Source organism: Pempheris klunzingeri, chromosome 3 (assembly GCF_042242105.1).
Source record: "Pempheris klunzingeri isolate RE-2024b chromosome 3, fPemKlu1.hap1, whole genome shotgun sequence".
NCBI classification, from domain to species: domain Eukaryota; kingdom Metazoa; phylum Chordata; class Actinopteri; order Acropomatiformes; family Pempheridae; genus Pempheris; species Pempheris klunzingeri.
In genome coordinates this window covers 23591136-23616652 of record NC_092014.1, presented here as the reverse complement: position 1 = coordinate 23616652, position 25517 = coordinate 23591136, and the positions used below count along the sequence as shown (strand labels likewise).

General features: G+C 40.6%; 1 protein-coding gene across 1 annotated transcript in view; it reads right to left on the bottom strand.

Moving 5' to 3' along the window:
- The window catches only part of LOC139222583 (neuronal acetylcholine receptor subunit alpha-7-like), a 30102-nt gene extending 11990 nt beyond the window's left edge, over positions 1 to 18112 (bottom strand). Inside the window, exons 1-4 of the mRNA XM_070854382.1 lie at positions 18031 to 18112; positions 14732 to 14871; positions 7724 to 7768; positions 3868 to 3977 (exon numbers count right to left, since the gene is read on the bottom strand). Coding sequence (XP_070710483.1) covers positions 3868 to 3977; positions 7724 to 7768; positions 14732 to 14871; positions 18031 to 18112 — 377 coding nt within the window. The remainder of the gene's footprint in view (positions 1 to 3867; positions 3978 to 7723; positions 7769 to 14731; positions 14872 to 18030) is intronic.
- Positions 18113 to 25517: the final 7405 nt, after the last annotated feature.

Sequence of the window (25517 nt, the reverse complement as noted above, 5' to 3'; positions counted from 1 at the left end):
TGACCTTTGGTACCTTTGCACCTCCTGCATTACCCCACTACTATGAGAGCTGACATTCTGCGTCCCCAGAAAGAGTGTTTGGAGACAGATCAGCAGCATGTGACCCCGCCTTCACCTGCTGCATGCCAAACTTTACGTGCAGTGGGCTTGTTTGGCACACCTGCAAGCTTTATTGGCCACTGTACCGTTTTGCAAAATGATGTCAGGTTACGGTCCAGCAAAAGTTGAAACTAGATCGAACTTTTTTACAGAACAATCCCGTGTTTTCTTTGCCCGAGCCTGTCTGAACATGGCTTTAATGCGCTAGTATAGTATAATAGCTTTGGAATGACTTATAACACCCTGCAAGAGAAAGGGTGTAATATTTCATCACATGTCTGCCCACTTGGCAATTCTTGGAAGGGTTTCTTGGTATTGATTTTGGTTAAGCCAAAATATTGTGACCACGTGTCAGTGTTTCACGTATATGGCTGAAAGTACAAGATGACTTGAGTGTTTCCCTAATGGTGACGCTGTTAGCTTGTACATGTGACCTATATTGCATTTCTGTACTGTGAGTTCATGAGTAATGAGAGGGATCCCTAATCTCCCTGATGTTTTGTCTATTTTTTCCTGTTACAAAGGTTTTCTGGGGAGTTTTTCTTTAAGCAAACCAAGGGAGGGGTCTAAGGACAGGGGGTGTCGTACACTGTAGGGATCGTAAAGCCCCCTTTGGCAAATTGTGTTTTGTAATTTTGGGCTTCAAAAATAAAATTTGACTTGACTTGACTTAACTTAACCTCTAAAGTCAATGCCTTTATGCTGTAAAAGGTCACTTTCAACTGCTTTATTCTGCTTTTACTCGGTCAAAGAGTCCTTCACAGTTTATTTTCTTTCCTTATATACAATATTTCTCTGTGTTTCTCTGTATTTCTTACGTTATGTCTTTTGTCTATTTCCTTGCCGGGGCCTCGCTACTGCTAATGTTACTAATGACCCAATTTCCAGATGGGGATCATCTTATCTCAAAGTTTTAATCTCTTTTCTTGCTTCTTTGCTTTGCAAAGATAGAAAAGAATGATTTTACTCCTGACTTGTACCGCACAGATAAGGAATGCCAGTCTGGGTCTGTGTCAGGACTATATTGTCGTTATCGTTAGTGATCGCTGATCCTCACCGTAAGCTGCTTAATGGTCTGTATCATCCTGTTAGATAGACAGACCTTTCCCATCTCTCTGTCAGTCTCTGATGTGCATGTACACACACACCCCCCCACCTCCACCTCCTCTATATGAGAATAAAAGAATCCTCAATCACCTTCAAGGTAGAGCTGGAAAGCCCGCTCCATCAATCAACTTCAACCCTGCCTTGTATCATGCTGTTTCCCCCATTTTAAGTGTGATTCTTTGAATGTGTGTGTGTGAGTGTGTGTGTGTGTAGCGTGGGTGGGGGCCTGGGGGGGTGGAAGGGAGGGGGGCATGTGATACTAAGGAGGCATGAGAGCGACTGATGGATGAAAAACATCACACTCCCCTGTAAAATACCTTTTCTTGGAACTCGACGGTTTAATAATGGTCAACAATCACACAACTTTCTTCCCCCGGTGCCTTTTACAGTCAGCAACACCATAAAAAAGTTGTTTTATTTACATAGGAGCTCCAGACAAACACCACTTTGGTATTTCCTCTAGTGGTTTTCCCCTGATTTAGGAAGGGAGCTCCTCATGCAAGTAAGGATTCTCCTCCATCACTTTGTTTGCTGTGTGAAACTGTACAGAATGCTTACCATAGCAATAACTGGATAGCAGAATGTACAGCATCTGATTTTCCCTGTATTGCATTTTATTTAATCTATGACTTTTGTCTTGGTGTTGCAGACCAAAGAATAAATAATAGAATCTTCCAGAACCAAAGAACAAAAAAAACTGAATTTCTGTGTAAGGTAAACATTTGAACAGTCTTTCCCTCCTTTTGGACATATTGTTCCCTAATTACAATCCTCTTATATTTTGTTTTGCTAAATGAACAGGCCTGTATCATTCATATGTGCGAGACGAGTCATGTGACTCCATTGGATGGATGACATACAGGCACATTGGGTATAGTTGTTGTTTTTTAAGTATGTCACAGCTGTTTAGCAAGAGCGTAAATGTTCTGGATATTATTTGTTTACCATGTGGGCAGCTGTCTGGGCTTCATGTCTAAAAGCAGCATGTGTTTGTGGACAAAATTCATGATTGCATATTCTTTTAGCGAGCACAACAACCTGAAACTCAAAGGACACTGGAAAATAGTCAAGTTGCTCCCTGGCATTGATTCTAAGGACCACTGTCAGAAACTGGACGGGTAAGGCTGCATTGTGAATATCAACCTCAGAAACACATAGCAACCTGATTTCTTTGAACAGACACGGGAGCCTCATCTCCATCCAAACAGGAGAAAGCCAAAGTGGCTGAGCAGGTTGGATAGAAAAGACGCTCAGTGAATCAAAAGAAAGAAATGAGCTGTTCAAAAGACAGATTATTTCTCCTCCTTGCCATGAAAGTTCCATTCTTTGACAAAGGCACGAAAAGAAATGAGCTCAGACAGATGAATATTTCAATAAGACCTGCATAGTTTAATGTGATGTTTGATATTCTTCTCAAGTTCCTCTCTCTATTAGTACTTCACACTAATCTGTTGACATTTTCAGTCACAGTGTTTTCAGTAGTCTCACTCCTACTGCCCACTGAAGGCAACAGATGTGAAGCCCCCTGGGACTTCAGTCCTCCCCGAGGGAGTGGGCTCAATCATCTCATTAAACGAAGCTGTAACCAAGAGTGAAATTTCACCTGGGGAATATATCTTGTGCTATTGGGTAAACACGGGCCAGACAATCTAGAAAATCTGTCCACGAATTCCAGGAAACAAATTGGTATTAATAGAGAGCGAAAAGAGAAAGAGAAGAGAAAAAGTAGATAAAATAAGAAGAGTATGCAAACTAGAATGAAACAGTCAGAGCAGTGACAGACAGTCACTGTGCTGCTCATGCCAGTGGCCACTGATATAATTAATAGCAAAAGTGAGGTTTCATCATTTTAGCTGCCCACTTTATTGAATAACCATTCGTATTCATATGAGTAAAACTACACTATGGCTAATTTTAAGTGCAGTATGGTGAGATAATAAATCACTCTGTCAGTACAAAAGTAGAGGGACACTGAAGGGGCTGTGAAGTAGAGATAAAACATGAACAGTAGAATTGCATTAAAACTTATTATACCCATATTGATGTGACCTTATATGATATTTCATATAATTTTCTGAACTAGCCCGCAAGCTTTCTGTATTACTGATGAAGCACAGCTTTAGTTCAATGAGCACAGAACTAATGCGTTAACTGTTTAATTTATGCGTCACCAGCAGCGTGGCGATCAGCTGCTTATATTGCTGCTGCTATAATATCTGATGCTGCTCATGTGGGAATTCTTGAATCCTTAATTTTGAATTCCTGAATCGTTGGGTCTCTCTCTAATTAAAGAGTTTGGTCTAGACCTGCTCTTTATGTAAAGCGTCTTGAGATAACGCTGTTGTGAATTGGCGCTATATAAATAAAGATTGATTGATTGATTGATTGATTAATGACTTCCAGCAATATTCATGCAGATGTACGGGTTTGTCTCGGGTTTTTCTTAACCAAATCTAACAATATAATCAATTTACCGTTTATTTGTGGCCTTGAATGTGTTTTTACTGCTCCAGCTCGTACCTGTGATCTAGCTTCATGTGTATAAAAGCAGGTTTAATCAATAACATTTTAAAATCAGCTCACAAGTAGCAGGTGAAAGAATGCACCGATTGGGGTAGTATTTGATGGGAGAGGAGAGGAGAGGAGAGGAGCATGTCCTACCTGTTGTAGAGGAGGATATCTGGGACCCACACCAGGTTGGAAGGGAAGCGCAGGTTTTGGACCCCTGGATAGCTCTCTGGGTTCCATGACAGGTAAATGTCAGTCCAATACTGCAAAAAAATAGTTAGATTAAAGATAGATTGTCAATATAAAAAGCAGACAATGAGGCATAAAAACAAGGACAGGACACATGATAATAAAAGTTAGGTGAGCGAATTAAACAAAAGGTAAGAAATAAACACAGGTAGAACTAAATTAGAGATGACTGCCAAGTTTAAGGCTCACTGTAGTCTGTTTTTGGTTTAAATCCTAGCAAAGCAAGCCAATTTGTTCTTTTTGTTCTTGTTGTTGATTATATTTTGGCAAGGCAGCATGAAAGCAATCTGACAGCAACTCATGTTTCACAGCTTAAATGGTGTTGGTGCAATGCCATGTATGCTGCATATGTCATCCGTGTGTCATAGCATCGCTCCCAAAATATAAAAACGTATCCTGGCACACAACGGCACCGAAGAACCAAAGTGTGTCAGGACTTTCTTTACGATTACAATCTGCCTTAAACCATCAGGAGTCAAACCCTGTCCCCTTACCCAGGCTAATACTCTAACAACTGTTGGTTCTTGTGTTTTGTCTCTCATAATGAAGCCTGGCAGTGAAACCTTGCCAAGCCAACAGTTGTTGGCACTGACCCCTTCAGTCCCTTTTGAGCCTGGGTCCATATTCAGCTAGGGGCCGACTGAGCCCAGCATCAAAGTGTTCAAAAGCACAAAGCTTGAGTGTGTTGCTTCTGTGCCTCTTTTCATGACTTACAATACAGAGTGATCTGTGGAGTGGCATACATATTAGTGTTTGGCATGTAAGCACAGTGATTTGTGAAAAGTGTGTTTGTTCTGTTGCGTCCTTCTGTGTGTGTGTTTGTCTTTGTATAAGTATAGAAGTCACATATACTGTAGATGGAAGCATTCAGATGTCGTTGCCATAGGGCACATTCTCCATGGAGCAAACACACTCCCTTTACTTATGTGGCCACAGTACACCGGGCACATCTGTTTGTGCCTATATGTACATGTGTGTACTTCTGTGTGAATGCGTGAACATATGCACACAGATAGTGTGCAATGTGCGTTTTGTGTTTGCATGAATGTGCTCTTAGGACTGTTTATGTACGCGCACGGTAGCGTGTCTCCATGAACGTGCAGATCTGTTTGTGCACATATGTGACTTTAATAATTCCCACATACGGAAGTGTCTGATTTGAACCATTTTAAAGAGATGGCATCTATTTAAAGTGTGCCTGCTGACATATGTCTCCACTCACGCAGTTAATGACTTAATCACTACTCTTGTCATCTGTGGGCCTTGGTGCTTTGGTGCTAGAGAGCCTTCTTTTCATGTTCGTTGGCTGGGAAAGCACAATTAACAGCCAACAGAACAAATTACAGCTCGGTAACTTTGTAGCGTGTCAGGAACAGATGAAGAGGACACTGGGCTACGTAAGGTAACAGCTGTCTAAGAATAGGTTTGGAGTTACATAACAGAAATTTAAGAAAGCGTCACTAATTTGAGACAACGAGGTTCTTATTAAGAGGGTGTGAAATTCCGTCTCTGAATGTAGACTGAGGATGATACCTTTTAGGGTGTAGTACACAAATATACGGTACATATATATGTCACACATCCAAGAGAAGCAACACTAAAGGGGTTGAGCAGATTATAAAATATTTAGCAGTGCTTGATTTGTATTATTTGTAATGACCTTCTGTGTATCCCCTCTGTAGGAGAGCCTCAACAAAGCTGCTGCCACTCCAGAGCCTCCTTCACAGCCAGTATACAGTATAAACAGATACTTGGATAATAACTTGCATATAATTGATTACTTCAGGTACAATGATAAAAAACAACATGTGAATTCTAACAAAAAAGATGAAAAAAATTCTGACACTTGTATTTAGGTCACCACTGGATTTTAAGCCATCCTGAATAGTTTTGGATTTCATTGTCTGTCTCTGACATTTCTGCCTTCTCTCTGAAACAATGGAGGTGGACTGAATTTAATCTGTGCCTCTCCGAGCACTGAATCAGTAACATATCTTACCAGAGAGAGTCTTATAGCAATGCAAATGACTGCTGATTTTTTTTAAACAGAATTCCATTCACCTACATTGTATTTAGATGGAGTCAGAAACGTCCAAGACAGACAATTAAACAATGGTGGCGAAACAGTCTTTTGATCACTTGGGTGAACTGACCCTTTAGAGGGAACTCTTCCAAAAGCCATAAGAGCTGGCTCTAGAGTAGAACATTAAAGTAACACCCAGTTCTTAGAAAACTTAAGCCCATTACGATTCTCACCCCATAAATCCAGTCCATCCAGATGTGGGACATTCATTGCCTGATAAACCTGTAATCCTAAAATCCTCCACGATGCAGCGGAGGTGAACCTGTGTCTTTTCCATCTGACTGTGAGCATTAATGTACTTCTCAAGTCTCCTTCAAAATCTGCTGCATCTGCAAAGCCCCCTTAAGCCATTACACCAAAGTGGATGCCAGTATTAAAGAGGTTCTTCCTGAATAATTGATTCATTCATAACTTGTAAGCCAGTCAGCGGCCAACTCAGCCCGACTGAGTGGAGGCTGTGACATCCTTAATGGGCTGTTCCGAATGGGGCTGCTGTGATAATGAGGCTGTTGTACCTACCTAACACTTTCCTGAGCATTGTAATGCCTATTTCTTGTTCTCATTTTCAACTTTGCATAAAGGGATGGATGTGCTTCAGCTGAGCTCAGTGATTTCTTCATGCTTAGATGGAATTCATGGATGTATTATAAGGCCTGGATACTGACGCCTATTCAGTCCAATAAGAATTGTTCGCCCGCTGTATTCCCCCAAAAAGTTTCTAGCTTCCGGGTTAGGTTCTAGGGCCCGCTGAATATGTGCAGTAGTATTAATCCCATCATGCCTCTGTCCTCGCTGGGCTGGTGAATGTTAGCAGCTCTGTTCAGCTCTTTATAGAACTTTAGTTTGGAAGTTGACACTCCACCTCAGCCAATGTTACCAAGATCCCATCTGCCAAACACAGCAGTTAGTCCTCGTCCTAAATGCCTTTTCTCATGTGACGGGAACGAGACAACAAAATCAATGGTTGCTGGGTAGAAATATAAAGCCTGCTTTTGTCTTCCTCTGTGTGAAATCAAGTCACAGTAGCCAATCTGTCTTGTTATCATTGTGCTACAATAGAAAGCTTACAGACGTAACAACAGTAACTGGGTAAGTAACTGACAACATAAGTAAAGCAAATGTAAAATACAAAGGCTTCAAAAGGCGAAAGAAAGTAACCCAGTGCAAAGCTGAGAAATCTTTTGAAAACTTTTCTGGCTTAATAGGATATTTTCATCCTCATCTTCCTGTGATATAGCTAAATGCTGACAATCAATATTGTATCAGGCTATTATTAAATATCATAAAAGAAAAAATAACCCACAAAATATCATTTTGACAGGACCTAATGTTACTGTGTTTTTATCTCGTAGGAAAAAAATACACTGAAGCCAGTTGACACTACTGTCTGCCATAGATTTCAGGCTTGTATTTTATAGTGTCACACGAGGCCCTGGAGAATCACTGGAATGTACTTTTTAGTTGCAGAAACTGTTTCTGTTTAAAACAAACAAAAGGTTATTGGTTGCAGCTCAAATCATACCTGGTTCTGTGCCTTCAAACGCAGTTAGATGTGAGCACTTTGAAAATATGAATGGCAGACCCCATGGGACACAACATCATACTCTTTCCAAAAATATATTAACTGACAATTATCGCCCAGTGATCACACAGAAAGTGCTTGGAGAGGACACATACCAGCTGCAGCCAGGCATTTGTGATCAACACTTGGTTCTTTTCATCCTGGAGGGGAAGAGGAGGAGAGAGAGAGAGAGAGTAATCAGCAGCGCGTCGACGGTTATAAACAGATAGTGAATGAAATTATTCTGCAGGGTGAGAGGAAATAATAAAAAAAAAAAAAATACTGCATGTCTGGTAAACACGACGTGAGATTATGAGCCAGATCGGCAATGAAGTCAAACTGCAGCCCAGATGACTCAGAGCTGGTGCGCTCACTGAATGACAATGACGCACTTGTGTAATGCCATTTTAAACAATGCTGAAACCATAACTAAAAGGAGAAAAAAAAAAGAAAGTCAAATAAAATAGGACAAACAACTATTTCCACAGAAAACAGACAGTGACACTGAGCAGAAAGGATGAGGCTCTTCAACAAAGAGATGAGTTTACATCGATTTCCATCAACGTCATGAAAAACAGAAAGACGCAGACTCAGTGGCTCCAGCTGCATTTTATGATATTTCAGGAATTTCAGTTCATGGTCAAACGGTCAGAGAGAGGAGAATGGGGGGATGGGGGGGTGGATTGGCAGGGAGGGAAGCAGAATGAACAGGGGCTGAGATAATTCACGAGACAACGGTTAGGGAAAAGATAGTGGAGGTCAGAAGTGGAGGCACAAGGAAGAAGAGGGAAAAAAAAAGCAGAGGATTTCCTTTCGAGTCTGTTTTGTGGAAGCCTACATGACAGCGACAAGTTTTTACACGCTGCTGCACTGTGTGTCTGACGTATTACCTCCCTCTTACCCCTGAAAACATGTGCAAACTGCTTGACAGTGGTAGCAGCTACCAGCAGCGTCTTCTGTCCGCTGTTTCTTCATGGATTTGTCCTTTTTCTTTTTGCTTTCATGGAGTAGCTTAAGTAATTTATCACATTATCTTCTACCCATGACTGAAGCTGGAATACCACTGTCGGTTCAGGCCTTTGAAAACTTTTCCTTTAATGTTACTGTGGTAAAATCAAATCATGAAATCAATTTGCTCACTTTATTTCTTTCTATTTCTCATCCCAGCAGACCTAATGCACTGTGTGGTTTTCTTTCTTATCACACAGTTTCATGCTGTTCTTGCTTGTTTCATCCACATTTTTCTTTTCTCTCTCAGGACACAATTCCAGAGGTGGAACCTGAAAAATGAAACTTGTTCTCATGTTGAGAGACAGCCACAGAAAAGTGTGCTTAGATTTGCTATTAACGGTGCCCAAGGTAACTACATTACAGCTTTCGCACAGCAGCCCTTTTACTCCGGAGCGAAGGGCCCTAACTTGCAAAAACTTGCAAAACCAGAAGAAGAGAAAAGGTGCGATTAAGTCGTCACAGTGTTTATCAGATAGCTTATGCATGGTAATTCTTTCTTGAGCCACAAAATAATACTTTTTAGACTCCATATCACACTTGTTAACTCTTATTTTTTTATTTGCCCTCCGCAGTTTTAAAACCACGATGGATTCATCTCTATTGAAGTGATTTTACAACAGCTTGTTGAAACAAAGGCAATGCGAGTGAAGACTGGAAACCATCACCAGCGCTCATCGCCTCTGCCAGTTTATTAGGTACCCCCAGCCATAAATCCCACTTTCATGAACGTTTTAGTGTTCTGTGTTTGTTCATACGCTTTTACAGAGGTGTTGATTCAGCTCTACGGTCACGGTGGAGGCTGTGCCTCGTGGTGCTGTTGAACAGTATTGTGTTATACTGAGATGCATAATATTCTTAGTCCACTCGTTTATGTAAATGAGCTGGACAGATGAGGATGAATATGCTTGCAAATACAAACAAGTGCATAAAGGAAAAATAATTTTATCTCATCTGACAATCAGTCACAAACTATTAGTCACCTTTGCATACATGTGGGTCATTTCATTTTTGTAAAAGCACGGATTAAAACTGTTAAATCGTGGTAGTCATACCCTTAACGCTTAACCCGCGTCTTTCAAAGACTAAAAGATCTGGGTGATTTCCCAGTGTTGCTCAGATTTCTTATGTTCAGTAAGTGTGGTCGTAGGAGCACAGCTCTGTCTGTGCCTCGTAGGAAAGGAGTGAAGATGAGCTCCTAGAAACGTGGCAAACCTGAAAAGGGTTGAAATGGGACCCAGTTAAAGGTATCCTGTCCGGATTTCTTGGAAACAAGCTAAAGCTGTTTACATCCAGCGCTTATCCAGTGGTACCTCTGAGGCACCTTGCTACGCTTGTTAGCATGTTATCACTACTGGCCATTGAATGGTCTGAAACCACAAGGGGGATGTGAATTTTCTGACTTTTTACAAAACTTTGAGAAGTGTTTGCAGGCTTGAATAATTGTTGCTCCAGACACATTTTATGCCCAATTTAAGGAACTGAGAAATCCAGCTTGATTGATTGGCTTTTCGTCATTTCCACTGATGAAGACGGGAAATGTCATGACGTGTAGCCTTTTGCATCTCTCTCCCTCAGGTTTCCCTCCTCCTCTAAAGAGGACTTTTTGACATGGACAGTGATGCAACAGAAATCAGGTTTGGGATCACCACAACTTATATGAATATTGCTTTTGCGGCCACATAATTGTCAGGATATTAAACGGCTATTTCCAGTATGCTTGAAAGTACTCCGACAGTCCTTTTAGCTGATCATAGTACCTCCATGATCAACTTAAAACGCTGCCTAAACTCTGTCATCAACGACAAGCTGAGCAAAGCCTTCTAGCCTCTTGCATCTTCTGTAGCGAAAATCGATTCTCACACAATCGGCGCTCCCCTCTCTCATCCCCGCCTCCTCACCTCCTCCCCAACTCCCTCTGCGCTCCAATCTTATCTCCACCTGTCCTTTCTGATCTGGCCCTCTTAAGCAGCCTCCTTTCTCCGCTGCTGAAATAGAACAGCCTCCCCATTGTGTGCTTCACAAAGCAACATCTTTCTGTCCCTTAGGCGTGTGTGCCCCAACAAGCTTGCAGCCATGGAGATTGGGCTTTGGTTTCGATGTTGATGTGTTTTTCGCTCTATCTTGTGTCTGACCTCTTCTTTGTGGTGTTTGGTGGGATTTTCGCTCAGCTGCAATAGGCAGTATCAGCCGTGTCACACTCATACACTGTAATCTCCTCATAAATCTGCTCTGATTGGTTTTAGACAGGCTGGGAAGGGATTGATGGACACTTAGGGTCAGTGAAAGCTCCTAAACTATATTGTCATCTGACATCATATTGCCAGGGACAAAACATGTTGTCATATACAGCATATATGGGAATTGGTGCTCTGTTGTTATCTCCATGTATATGGTTTCAGAAATGGTTTTTCATCTGTGGAATTTATCCACTTTCATCCCCAGCAGGAGAGCTTCTTACAGCTTTCCTCTCAATCCAGATGAGAGGATCAATGTTTCAAGGATACTGAATCAACAGTGAAGATAATAAATCCTGAAATCACAAATTACATCTCAAAATCCTCTATTGTACTCCATGCACTTGGCTTCAACTTCGATTTTTATACATTTCCTGAAAAGCAGATCTTTAACAGGGCGCTGTGATGTGACGGATGAACGGGGTGCCCTCGTGTTTGAGTGGGTCAACAGCTGCGGATGAATTTCTGCTGCACCACAAAAGAAAGGATGAAACACAGCCTGGTTTAGCGGGAGCACAATCAGAAGTGTCTCTCTACATTCACTTTCTTCTCTCACAAGCGGTAAACTGCAACACATTGTGCAAAGCAGCATTTATTGAACGGAATGTTTCCGACCGGGTGAATTGTTACGCGACAGAGCAACACAACACTTATCACACTTAACAGCTCTCGACGTGCAGTGTAGCTTTTGCAGGTGTGTTTGTTTCTTTGATTGTCTCTTTCATTCCTTCTCTCTTTCTTTCTCGACTTACATGTTATTGTTAATGCGTATGATACAGGTTTATGCATTCAGATCCTTTACTTGCTTGTTTGTTTTCTTGCACTGACTTAACCCCTTGAAGGTCCTCAGAAATAATCACGTTAAAGATCCTTACACACATAAATGTGTATGCATAAAAACAAGCCATAAAAATGTTAAAAATCTTTCTTTTTTTTAAATTTTTTTTAAATAGTTTTTTAGACCAGCATCAGCCCTAATCATACATATCAAATTTTAATTAGTTTTTTAAAAAATTAACCCTTAAATTGCCATGTTTTTGTCATGATGCGCATCATTTTATGGTCTAAAATACACAAAAAATACATGAAAAAAATTGAGAACTCTGAAAAATTCACCATCTTGCAAAATTATAAGCAATATGCATGAAAAACTGATAAAATATGCTAAAAATAAAAATCATAACACACTAGAAAGTGCTGAAGACCCTCAAAGGGTTAAGCAACATTCGGGTTTGGATATATTTCTCTGAAGGAGGTGGGGTGATTTTAACATTACATGCGCTGCTCAGGGATTTTAATCCTGTCCAGCATTCCCCAATTCAGGAATAATTACAGCTCAAATTGCTTTCTTTTTCCAAAACAGGAGCTGCTTTTCCTGCATTTCATCAGCTCTTTGTGAAATATGACTTTTGAGTGAAAATTGAGGAAAATGTAAATGTTTTTACGTGACTGAGACGTAACTAGCTATATTTCTTTGCAAGCTACATAAAGCACATGCGTCCCTTCCCATAATGGATGGTGACCAGTCCTGTGCCAGTCTGTGGATCTGTCATTATTCATGGTGATGAACCCAGTCTGTGAGCATCAACCTGCCCCAGTTCCCTGGTTAGAGACCCAGGAGCAGATGGAGGAATCAAAGGCCACATTACACACACACACACGCACACACACACTCACAACCAGCCTTGCATTATTTACAACTGCCCAGTAAACATTAATTCACTTGGTATTGCCAGTTTATCCATTATGTAGCAAGTCAGCTAACAGTGTAGTTAACAACTAACACACGCACACATCTACAGTGGATGAAACATATTGAATATATTCAAAAAATGACACGACAGCCATTTAAGCAGAGCGTATCAGTTGGCGGTTTTCAATCAATGTCAAATTAATAACTTTTTAAATGAAATTGTCCTTCAAAAAGCGCACTAAATGGTCTCGTCACATTGTGTTTGCGAAGTGCCATATGTTCCCTCTGGAGATTGCCTCGCCTGTTGACGCTGTGTCTCCAGTCTGTTGCTTGAAAGCTCCACCAATACGTTCAAATGTTGTTTCATATGTGCTGCAGGAGACTTGGCCATATTAATAATAGAATGAAAATTCTATATTACAGCCAAGCATGCAGCTCTTACCACCATGTAGTTATCATGAGAAGACATACACGGCTTGTGACAGGGCTGGCTCAGGGATGTGACGGTGTGTCGGCTTGGGTTTTTTGGATGAGCGCTCCGGCTGTGTGGTAGGGCTAGCAGGCAGGACGTTATGTGTGGGTTTGACAGAGGATAGGTGCATGCGTTGGGGAATTGAGGAAACGCACAATGAAGGACAAACATAGAACAAATAATAAAATGAGATGTGACAGAAAATCTGCCCAAACCACAGAGGAGTCGATTTAAAGGCGTTTGACATGAAAAAGAGTGAAGAGCGACAGAGAAAGGGAGGATTGTGGCCACACTGCGCTAAATGGGGTTTCCGGGTATGTTTTTGTGCATCCGTTTGTAAATGCCTTTTTTGTGCCGACCCCTTCTAAAGCTCACTAGGTAACATTCATCTAATTTTAATTCGTACAAAAATGAAAGTGTAAAAACACCATGTTGTGCTTGAACAGGGAGTTAGGCAACCGTACATTTCTTGGTTGGGTTTTGGGAGTCCAAAGGTGTGTTAAGCCCGTGTGACAAAACCAGCCCAGCGGCCAATCAAAACAAGACCAGACCAAAACAGCCCGACATCACAACTTAAATATGCCCCTGCCAAACCACGTACACTGCTTTCAAAGTCAAACAGCACTGATGTCGTTGCCAAATGTATTGCAATATCTAAAACGTAACAGTATATTATGAAAAATAAAATATCGATATAAAAATATTTATATATATATATATACACACTGTTGCCCATAAAGTTGGAATAATTTTGTTAAAGCCTGAATACACAGTTTGCAAAGGTTAATTGTGGTTTAAGTTTCACTGTGATATGTTTGGAAGGGTTTGATCAATAAAGTTGAGAAGATATACACTTTATTTATCAAGAATAAATCACATTGTCACAATCATTTCATGAGAAGAGGTAAAAAACATTTTCTTCCAACTTTATGGGCAACAGTGTATATAAAAATAAAATAAAATATAGATCAATTTGCTGATGCACAAACTAACCTGTTGCTTTGCCTTTTTGCTGTCTCTTCCTCCCTGCCTGCATAACATAAATCCACTGCTTTTAGACTTTTTTCTTTTTTTTTGACTGAATCACCTGATCATGCTCTGCATTTCTGCTGCAGTCTGAAATAAAACTGCTAAGGATCACTTCCGCGGTAGTTCAAAGCTAGTCCAACTCTAACCTCCTGTAAAGCTTCCACTTGATATTTCAACCCTTTAGTCATTACGCTAAACTAAGATAAGATAAGATAAGAAAAGCTAAGCTAATTTAAGATAAGCTAGCCATCCACCACTATAGATGTTGCTTGAATAAAATGAAAGCCTAAGAGCCTGTAGTGCCACTAAATTAAAAAGGATCGAGGTGAGAAACAAAGAACTCGCTCCTTCAAAGGCAAATATTCTCACTTGGTTGGGTGCTGCCACTGGTGGAATAACAGTGTTAAGTTCAGAGGAGGAGGAAGTGCAGTAACTGCAAGGTTTGTGCATTAGTATGCTCCACAGTCACTGTGGATAAATCTGATGGAACAGCTTTAACATAAACTAAAAATCCTGAAAAACATCCAAAATACAGAAAGTTTGACAAACAATGTTCAACTACTAACTTTTTCTCACACAACTTCCAAAACAAAATTCACACACACACACACACACACCCTCACTTCTCTGTTTGTCTTGAAACACATTCTACACCTTACACAGACAGGTAAACACACACACTCACCACGTCGATGATTTGTAGCAGCGTGAGGCCCAGTTCCACTACGATGGGTGCAGAGTCGTTTTGGACGGGTCTTTCCAGCCGATTGTAGTTTACCATCAGGTCGCGGTACAGCTTCCTCTGGTACACACCGCCATTACAACCTGGAAGAAGGATAGAAGGAGAGACAAAGGGAAGGATAAGCAGAGGAGGGAGAAACAAAACAATGAGAGATCGTAGAGTTAGAGGTGTAAAAGTGAAGGGAAAGAGTAACAGGTGAGGTAGAGAATAATTAAAAAATGACATCACATCGTAAGTACAAATAGAGCGATGGTGGGAGGAAGTGACACATTTAAATTCTATTGTTTACATCCTTAACGAAGACTCAATCAACGCAGCAGTTCAATAAAACATACTCCAAATGTTCTCCCACACATATTAATGTCTGTAATCTAATCAACGCTATTATGGCAATTATTTCCAACATTGTTCATGCGGCACAGAATCCCTCAAGAAATCCTGATTAAGTCATGACACGCTGAACGTAATGAACACATTATTAACTCAGTGAACTTTGATTGTGTTGACTGTGCTTTTGTTTTGTCTCTCCCGCATTCATTAGGCGTCATCAAGAGGTTTACGCTAAACAACAAGCCACCCATCTTTAACAGGAATGAGTATTACAGCACGATCCCATGATGGCACGTCTCCTCTTTGGCATAGGAGGCAGGTAAGGCTTTTCTCCCTGGGGTCCACACACCACGTTAAGAAAGAGAAAACCACATGGCAACACACCGTACCACCACTTCACCATATCACAACGTATAACGCAGATGAAGCGGCTGTGGCTCAGAGGTAGAGTGGGCCGTCGTCAATCAGAAGGTCGGTGGTTCGATCCCTCTGAGCTCCTCTAAGTCAGCATGTCGAAGTGTTCTTGGGCAAGACACTGAGCCCTTAGATTCCTCCTGTATGAACGATGTGTGAATGGGTGAATGAGGTTGTGATGTAAAAGCGCTTTGAATAGTCGAAAAACATAGAAAGCTGCTATACAGATACAGAGCATTTATGAACTGAAAGAAAATGAGTAAAAAAAATACCAAAACAATAAAAAACAAAACAACAAACAGCTCAAGAAGTGAAATACTTTACAGGCAAGTAATATAACATTCCTAAGTCCTGTATCTTCACTAAAGGACATCTATAAATAAATACAACTATCTGATTATTTACCATTTGCTACTGTTGTTTACTGGGTTTTCCACTTAAGTGGGATTGACCTGCTGCATTCTATCTATGTACAATCATTAGATTAGGAGGGACTTTGAACCAGGAAATGTTATTTACGGGAATAAAAATGAATTCTTTATGTTTTCCTGAAATGCATTCACAGGCAAAAAGTAACCAGTGTTTTTGAATCACAGCATTTTAAAGTTTCATTCAGGTGACATTATTATAGAAAAAAACAGTGCATTTTAACACGAAAGGACACTGTTCGTTTCCTGTTTCTTACCGCAGTCAAATGTTTCACATTCACAAACCTTACCTGTTTCCCTAACCATAACAGAGTAAACATATCTTAATCCAAACCAAGTATCTTCGTGACTAAACTACACCAAACCTTAACCATAGTGTTGTTACAGATATGCAACATCACATATTTTGTTCTGAGACAAAAGTGTCTGTTACTACCAGCTGATTTGTTCTTAGCTGTTTGTCTGTTAATCTAAATTATGGAGTCATCAGACCAAACCGAGGAACAGTAGTCGTGATGTAATAAGACTAATGACAAGATCACCGGTCGTCGTACTTGTAACAGTAGAAACCCCCTTTCCTACTCTGCCAGTGTTCTTCACAGACATCTTAATATGCTTTACAAATGTGTGACGCCCCTCCCACTGTGGGTCATCAGCTGATTAAACTCACCTAAGCTATAAAAACTGGTCTGTGTGATCGCTCGCTCTCTCCCTTCCTGCAGCCGTCATCCACCCTGCATCACTGTCTTTTGGTTTTCTTTGACTTGTTTTAATAAATTACCCTTTTATGTAAAACCTGTTGCATGGACTCCCTACTTGTCACATCCTGATATGACATGATCATTTACAATCCAGCATGGCAGAAATCTTTAACTTGCTGAGCTACAGGCCCATCCTTTAAATACAACTTAATTTTCTACTCTGCCTCTGCCAACACTGGATTGATCCAAATAATTTTAATACTCTAAGTAGGCCTGCAACTAACAGTTATTTTCATTATCAAAACGTCTGCTTCCCAGAGCTGAAGGCGAAGTCTTCAAAGGTCTTTTGTTCAATCAACAGTCCAAAACAAAGAGTCAATTTACAATGATATATAACAGAGAAAAACAGCAAACATTCTCGTTTAAGCAGCTGGAACCTGATTTTTAGGATTTTGCTTGGAAATTAAAACAATTATTCAGTTTTTAAAATAGCTAATTAATTTTCTGTCGAATTAACTAAACGATCAATTCATTTTTTCAGCTCTAACTTTAAGTCCCCCATTTATTATTCAAAAGCCACACATCAACATCTAACACATGGTTTATTACCCACTATAACATCTATATACCCACTATAGTAAGCAGATATCTGTAAACATTATTAATGTATTTGTCATTTCTACGGATCAACTCCTTCTGTGGACACCCATTAGTACAGCTGGTGTAAAAGCAGGTTATGTTAGAATGTGTTATAGCACAGGTGTAATAATATAAACAGCTCTTTATTTTATGTTATTATTGATTTCATTGATTGACTCTATTGATAAATGTCCATGTACTTCTAAATGCTGAATAGGGGGACTTAAAGTAAAGTGTTCTCCTTTTATTTTTTATGATACTGAGTGCAAGCTTCTTATTTGTAATTTAACCCACAACTAACTGCATGAGTAGAGCTAAATTATGAACCTTTACATATCAGAAGTAGATTCTTCCAATCAGAGAACCCTGACATACTGTATGCAGTCGAAAATACATCCCCTTTTTCCTTTTTGAAATTGTTCCACGGGTACACCTGGAGCAGATTCTCTCTTGTAAAATAAACATATTGAAAACACACTTATACCTTGAGACCTTCCAACTTAAAGCCATTTTGTGTTAAATAAGAAAACCTCCGTTGGTGCCCCCAGTGGTGCTGCTGAAAAAGGCCTCCGACAGCGATGTACCACTCTGGGATAATGAGCTAAGATCGCACCAATCTTCATCAGGGTCGTGTCATTTTTCTGTCAACAGAATCACAGGCTGTCAAATGAATTAGAAAGATGCCACAATTACAAAAAAAAAAAATCTAAACGCAGTGGCTTCAAATTACCCACGCTCAGAAGCTTCAGCTTCAGTTGTGTGAAGGTTGCCACCGCCACAGCATCACAAAACCTCCAGACTCCGTCATCCATCAGTGTCTCATCTCAGCCAGAACCGAAAAGGTCTCAGCCTGCATCTCCCCGGTGACCCTTGTCCAAATTAGATGTTGTCTCAACATATTCCAGCAATTACCGAGTGACAGCCAAGACGTGTGTGTGCCCACAATGACTGAGTGGATGGCTAATTAGCTAATGAGGCAACAATAAACAAAGAGAGCTTGCTGTGTGTTTGTGAGTGAGGGCGTTGGCGAGTGTCAGGCGGGGCACCCCTAAATCTTGGCGTGACAGGGAATCTGTATAATGGGTGAGAGTGGCAGCCAGCAAAAGTGTTGAAAATTGACAGAGTGAAGCCAGCCGAGCCAAGACAAGCTGAACAGAGTTAGGCTTAACAATAAAGAGCCCTGTCACAGAGCCACTGACAAAAATCACATCTCTGAATGGGTGGCAACCTGGGATACACTGCGCATAATTAAATTGAATTAAGTCCCTCTCTCCCTGCCTGAGTGTTTCCAGGGTTTGTTACAAACACCAGATGTATCAGCTTTCCACAATTATTTTTCTTGTCCTTTATGTAGCAACACTTGATGCCAAAGTGTGTGTAAATCCTGCCCGTGAGACAGAAGATGGTACAGTCAAGTATGGTAAGTCTTTAATAATGTGTTTTCAGGCAGGCGGGATATTTGTGTAGCACCTTTCAACAACAAGGCAAAGCCAAGTGCTTTACATGAGACACACACAATTAAATAGAAGATAAAAATAAGCTAAAATAGAAAAAGTCAAATCAAACTACAGTAAAAATGCTAGTGCAGAAACCGTGCAGTACAAGATATGAATACACAAAATGCTGCAGCAAACAGAAAAGTTTTACGGCTGAGGCAAACTTTTGGTGACCTTGCTGGCCTTATCAGTTTCGGAGTGTGATGTTCTCCGTTTTTTTGTCATTTTTTCTTTATCAGCGAGGTTGGTGTTACAGGATGTACTAGTCTGGGGTGGAGGCAGACGACGTGGTGCTGACTGGGTGTTTGAATTTAATGCCAGCATTAATCAGCGCCTTCATTTTATCAGTAAATCCCAAGAGGGATGTGAAACAAACATCTTATAAAAGTACAGCAGACTGCACTATACATACAGCAAGTTGTTAGTTAGCTGTGATGACTTATGCCAGCGTATCCTCAGGCTGTGTGTCTGTGTTATTAGACTGGGCCTCAGAGCTGCATGTTTATCCCTGCATTGTCCCATATGTGATGCTTCATGTCCGTAGTTCACTATTTATGTAATGTCTCTCTTACTCATTACCCTCTCTGTGCGCATGCTTGTGTGCTGTATATTTGCATTTACACTGGCAATATCAAGGCAATAATAGTGCATTGCTTTGCATGTACAACATTGGCTAATATTTGTGCGAATAGGCCCTTTATTTGCAATTCAGACTAAAAGGTCAGCCAGGCAGTGCCTTTACATGTTGGCATGAAAACTGTCATAGCATAGCAACATTTTTTATGAACATCTTACTGTTGCTGATCTCCAGTGGATTCACTTCTCACCGTGCTGTAGTGATGTAGAAGTGTACTTCAGGGTGTGTCAGTACAACGTGACATCACTGCTGGGTGTGGTTTTAGGCACACCTTTCTCTAAGGTGTAAAAGAGGTACAAATTTCCAGCTGTGTTTTTAATTGTGGCTTGGAAAAGTAAACGTCACTTGAAAATCTTTATGAGGGCAGCCCTGTGTGCCACAATAGACACTTTGTTTTTCGGTTTTCATTGAAGTGAATGAAGAAAAAGCTCAACTTCAAAGCCTCTATTGTCAAGAAATACAGTGATACATACAGCTCATCTCTTGTTCAGCGTCAGTTTACTGCCCCAGCGTACTGTGCTGGGCTGACAGTGTGACCTGTCACGTTAAAGGAGGTCACCAGGGTTTTAAGGAAGACCGGATTACTGTCTCATTATGTTGTGGAGCCTTGAGGGCAACTACTGCAGTGTGGAAAATGTCTGCACTCCCCTTCCTGCTTTCACACCTTCTCTCCTGTGATGTGAGTGCAGTTGCGTCCGTGTGTGTACAGGGGCAGCGAATAGATCTATCGACAAACAACATCCTGCACTCATATGTGTTTATGGACTCTCTTATTTCACTGATACTCTTCCATTATGGTTAAGGTGTTATGTATGTTGTGATTTTAGCTGAGATCTGTGAATACACTGCTATATCACCTGTGAAAATCTCTTATCTTATCTGCTGTCTACCTCTTTAGACTGTTTCTAATGCCGCTGTACGATGTGCATTTCCCCTCTGGGGATTTAAGAACTTTTATTTTATCGAATGATAATCGCTCTAAAGTAGGATGCTTAAAAGGCTGTGGTTGTCAAGGGCAGCTGTGTAGAATCAGCATAACGTTCACAGCACATTAGAGAAAAAACTGGACATTTTCAGATGACCGAAAGTCAAATATTAAATATTGTGTAACAGCTGGCACTTTAATCAGTGCAAATGGTTGACAGAGGTTATCACGTCACAATGATTGCACATAGAGACATTTGCACCTGAAATGCATGCCAGAACAAAATTAGAGGGTCAGTGATTTTCAGTATTACTGATTTACTTGAATACTTAACAAATGCACCGTTTTGTTGAGGGCAGTGATCAGTACTATAAGTCTCATTACTGCTACAGCTTACAATTGTTTTAATCACTGATTAATCTTACAACTATTTATTTAGTCTATGACACATCAGTGAAAACTGTCCATCAGCGCCCAAGGTGTCATGGTATGTGTCCAACAGTCAGACATCTTTAATTTGCTAAAATGTAGAACAAAAATAATGGTTATTGGATTAACAAAATAACTGCTCATTCAATTACTTCAATTAATCAATGGAGAGTTGCAGCTCTAGTGCATGCAACAACATTCAGCAGCGCATTTCGAAGCTGCTAAGCTTCACAAGGCACAGATACGCATTATCTTTGAATTTTAAATGAAGTTAATTTTTGTGGTCTTCAGTTGCAAAAGTCTCCTTGTAGGGTTGAAAATGTGATACTACAAATGTAATCTTCTGGCCAGCTCTGGCAGACTTGCAGTCTAGAGTTTGCTCAGCGTCACCCTGCTTATTTACCTGGTTGGGCAGAAGAAACAGTGATGCACTGTGTTTGGAAACTAAGACGTTATTAATATAGTAATGAGCCACCACCTTTTTTGTAGAATATTGCAGTATGAGACTGCCAGCTGCAGCGCCACTCTCATACACTGTTTAGAGAAAGGGATTATTCTGCTCACTTTTATTTATCATCCACACTGGATACAATATTGAACTGACATAATATCCTAATGTGGCCCTACCTATAGACGTTACCTCACTTGACTTCACCAAACACAATCCAAACTATAGGAGAGGTCTCTTCCCTCTCATACACAGAAAGACCAAAGCACATGTCCACTCCTGTCCTCTCATGCATCCCCCATATTGAATAAACTCATTGTTGATTTGCTACATGATTCACAGCCTCAATAGAAACACTGAACATATCAATACAGACAGAGCCCTATGTAGCCTGAAGGCATCCATCAATTTCAAATGGCTGCCGTATGTCTCTCTTATCGCATTTGTAACCTCTCATATTTCCATTTCAGAGCCCACTGGGGTCCTCATTTCATCCTAAGGCATCAGAGCTTAGTTGTATTGTAAAGAAATAAAAAAGGGTTTATTTTATTACTCGGAGGCAGCAGCAGTAAACACAGGCAGTTCACTTTATGAGTTGTTCACCCTTGAAAGTACTCCCTGCCTTCAAAATCATTTTTACAGACTTGGTGTCCATGGTGAGCTCATTTCATCTGTCACACACAATGACACTCACAGGTGGAACAAATCATTGAGAAAAAGCCTGCCAAAAGTTTGACATGAAGTATTCCCATGTATACGTCCAAATCAAATCTCTACGTTCAGTGAAATTCAAAAGGGCCTTGTGGATCTATTTGACTGAGCGCACTTTGGGAAAATGCATGCCACTGCATCACAGCAATCTCAAGGCGTGTCCTTAAAGGGCTACTCCAGCAATTTAATACGCCACTTGATAAGAAGAAGTCAAGATATTCTGACCTTTAGTCCCTAGTATAGGTGAGGATCCAAAAGCACTTTTTTTGTCTGTCTTTCAAACTCCACACCTTCAGTTTGCTACTCTGGCCTTCGCTGAGATGACGATGAAGGTTAAAACTGATTGCCCCTCTAATGAAAGAAAATCTTTTAATCCAAAGGTGAAACAGGTCCATACAAACACCTGTGGAACTCTGGGTAAGCTCCTCCTCCCTCTGCTCTACAATGTGATGTGTGGCTGTATTTTACTTGACATACCACTACATAGACTGCAGTGCGTATTCTAACTACACATAACTTTGCAGCCCGAAACACAATCCTAATCTGTCTTTTACCATCTTGGTGTGCACCATATTGGCACTTTAAGGGACCAGAAGGAAAACCCTGACAGCTTGTTGCTGGCAGCAATTTTAACTTCACACTAAGAGGGACTTTTGAGGACAGCGGGACAATGCCAGAGCAGAGTCTTTAATATCCCCAAGAGGCCGTTCAGTTCACAGGAGGTAGTCACAGTGAATGGCATAAGGAAGAAGAAAACAGTAAACACACAATAAATAAAAGACACAATGGACTGTTGTCACCACGACCATTTGGGCAAATGCAATGAAAACGAAAGGCAACCTGGTTAATAGTTACAACAGCTGATGCACAACCCCCCCTGAGACAGTTTTCCTTTTATATTGTTGGCTTATACATGATTACATTTTCCTTGATGGATGTTCCTATCATTTTTTGATGTTAATGCAAATAATGTGCTCTTCACGATATCATACAAGATGTGTTATTATAGTGTTCATCTCAAATGCTTCTCCTTTTAAGATATGCATAGCTACAGAAAAGTACCAGTGGGTACTTGTAAAGGTCTTAGCTGCAATCTGGTGAGGAAGTTTAGCGGAAACTAGCTACAATTCAACTCAAGAACATGACAACAGTCAGAAGGAGAATCCCACCACAGACACAGATTAAATATTGATCAGCCTCAGGCACTCTGAACATCGAGGGGACTTGGCCAAGTTTAGAATCGAACCACATTAAAGCAGCTGGTTCACAGATATCTGCATGAGATCAATACATAGCCAGAATCTGAGAAACGAAGAAGACAGCAGAATGTTCGAGTCAGCTCATTTTCCTCAAGAATATCAAACAAGGTCACTCAGTTAGCTTCAAAGAGCCTTTCCTCTGACCCAAGAGTGCAGACAGAAGATTTCCTGGTTACATATTTGCTCCACATTTACAAGAGTGATCCATTTATGGTGTGCTGCTGCAATATTTGTTTTTTTTAAAAAAAAACCTTTCCTTAAACCTGCATTCATTGATTTTAATGTCCACTTGTATGCAGTCTTGCAGGCGGTAAGCACAACACATATTAGGTTGGATCAGAGCGAAACACACTGCTGCTGCACAAAACACCATGACCGTGTCCCATTTTGGGGGATAGAGAATCTACAGATTCTATAGATGTCACTGCAATTTGACGTGCATTTGCTTTACAGTTTTGACACGTTTATTTGAATTGGTTTTGTATTAAAACAAAGTGACCAAGCACACTGGCCAAATATTCATCTGAGCATTTATACATATTTGATCCAGTCACCAGGTATCATTAGTCTAAGTGTTAGGCTAGGTGCTACACTGTGTGACTGAGCCCCACCAGCCGCCCCCTCGAGCTAGCTAGCCACCGGCCTGTGACTGTCACCAGCGTCATTCAGCTATTTACCGTACAGAAAGTGAACATTCATGTATCCTATAAGCTTCACACACGTGAAAGATTCACAAAATCACAAAATCTTGACTGATCTCGACCCTCAGTACTTTCTCTCATTATGTTTTTACTTGCCTTGTACTTGTTTTTAACATGTTCCGATTGAGGTTTGTCTTGTTTTATGTGTTTTTTGTGTGTGTGTGTGTGTGTGTGTGTGTGTGTGTGTGTGTGTGTGTGTGTGTGTTAGGACCCCAGGAAGAGTAGCTGCTACCACAGCAGCAGCTAATGGGGATCCCAATAAATAAAGAATACATAAAGGTAGTGAAAGTGCATTGCTGCCTTGGCGCTTTATGACACGATGCTGGTCTGGCCTATGTAATAAATTTGTGATGTCTAACCTGCAAATGGTTGACTATTTACACATCCAGCAGACATGGAGCAACATTATCGTTCATTTGAAGTCGTGTTTCTGGCCATCTGATGAATATAGGTCCAGTATTTACTCACTTGATTTAGTTTCCATCTAGCACTATGTTCACCAGCTAGACACTAACTTTGTCTGTGTGCTCTGTGGTGCTGAGGAGGTTGTGTGCAGTGGGCTTATCAGAGCTTCTTTGCTAAAAAGAAACAACCCCCTGGTATGCCTAGAAGGAAGGTTGATGACAGTGTTGAGGCTGAAGCAACACAGTAAAGTGAACCCCAAAACACCAAAAACAGTGAGCTGAAAGCACTCAGCAAAGCCAAGGGGAACTGCAAAATGGAGCGATAATCATACCTTAGTTTGTCACTCTGAGAAACCTCTTACACATTCCTCCATTAGTAATATGAAGAAACAAATAAGAGTGCATTTTGAGCCCTTCAATTTTATGCAAAAACTCTATTGGTCTCTAATATGGGTTAAAGGAGCTTTACAACACAAAAGGCATATCAAAAGAGTCTTTAATCAATCATTAAGGTAACTGAGGCTGTTGAATAGTAAACCACAACTATTCAGCAAGCATAGGGCGGCAGTGTCCTTGGACAAGACACTGAACCCCAACTTGCTCCTGAAGCATATCTTCAGTGTGTGAATGAGTATGAAAGATTACAAATTACATTCCTCCTGTATGAATGATGTGTGAATGGGTGTCATGTAAAAGCTCCTTGAGTAGCTGAAATAACTAGAAAGGCGCTATACAAATACAGACCATTTACCACAGTGAAGAACTTTTGTCTGAGTCACCCTGACAGCAGACCCATGAATAGTTTAACTCTGGTTTACTTTCCATTCACATTCGATTGTATAAAATAATGTCTTTTGAGCTGATATCATATTTAACAAGGGTTCATTCATTATCGACTGCAGTTGCAAAAAAAAAAGACTTTGCTCATATTTAAATGCAGGATGGCATGAACCAATGCAGGTGAGTACATGTTTGAAACTGGGTCACACATTTAACAACATTTTTTGAAGCTCATCTTTCCCGCACTAGAGTGCACAGTACAGTGAGAGGGTCATGGTCCAGTGTGTCCACGTTTGTTTCAGAGTAAGCAGCCACTGTTGAAAACATTTGTGACGATTACAGATTCAGGTAATCACCTGTTGATGAATTAACAATGACAAGACTGTGTTCAGATTACATTTGACACAGAAAATAACTGGAGTGACGT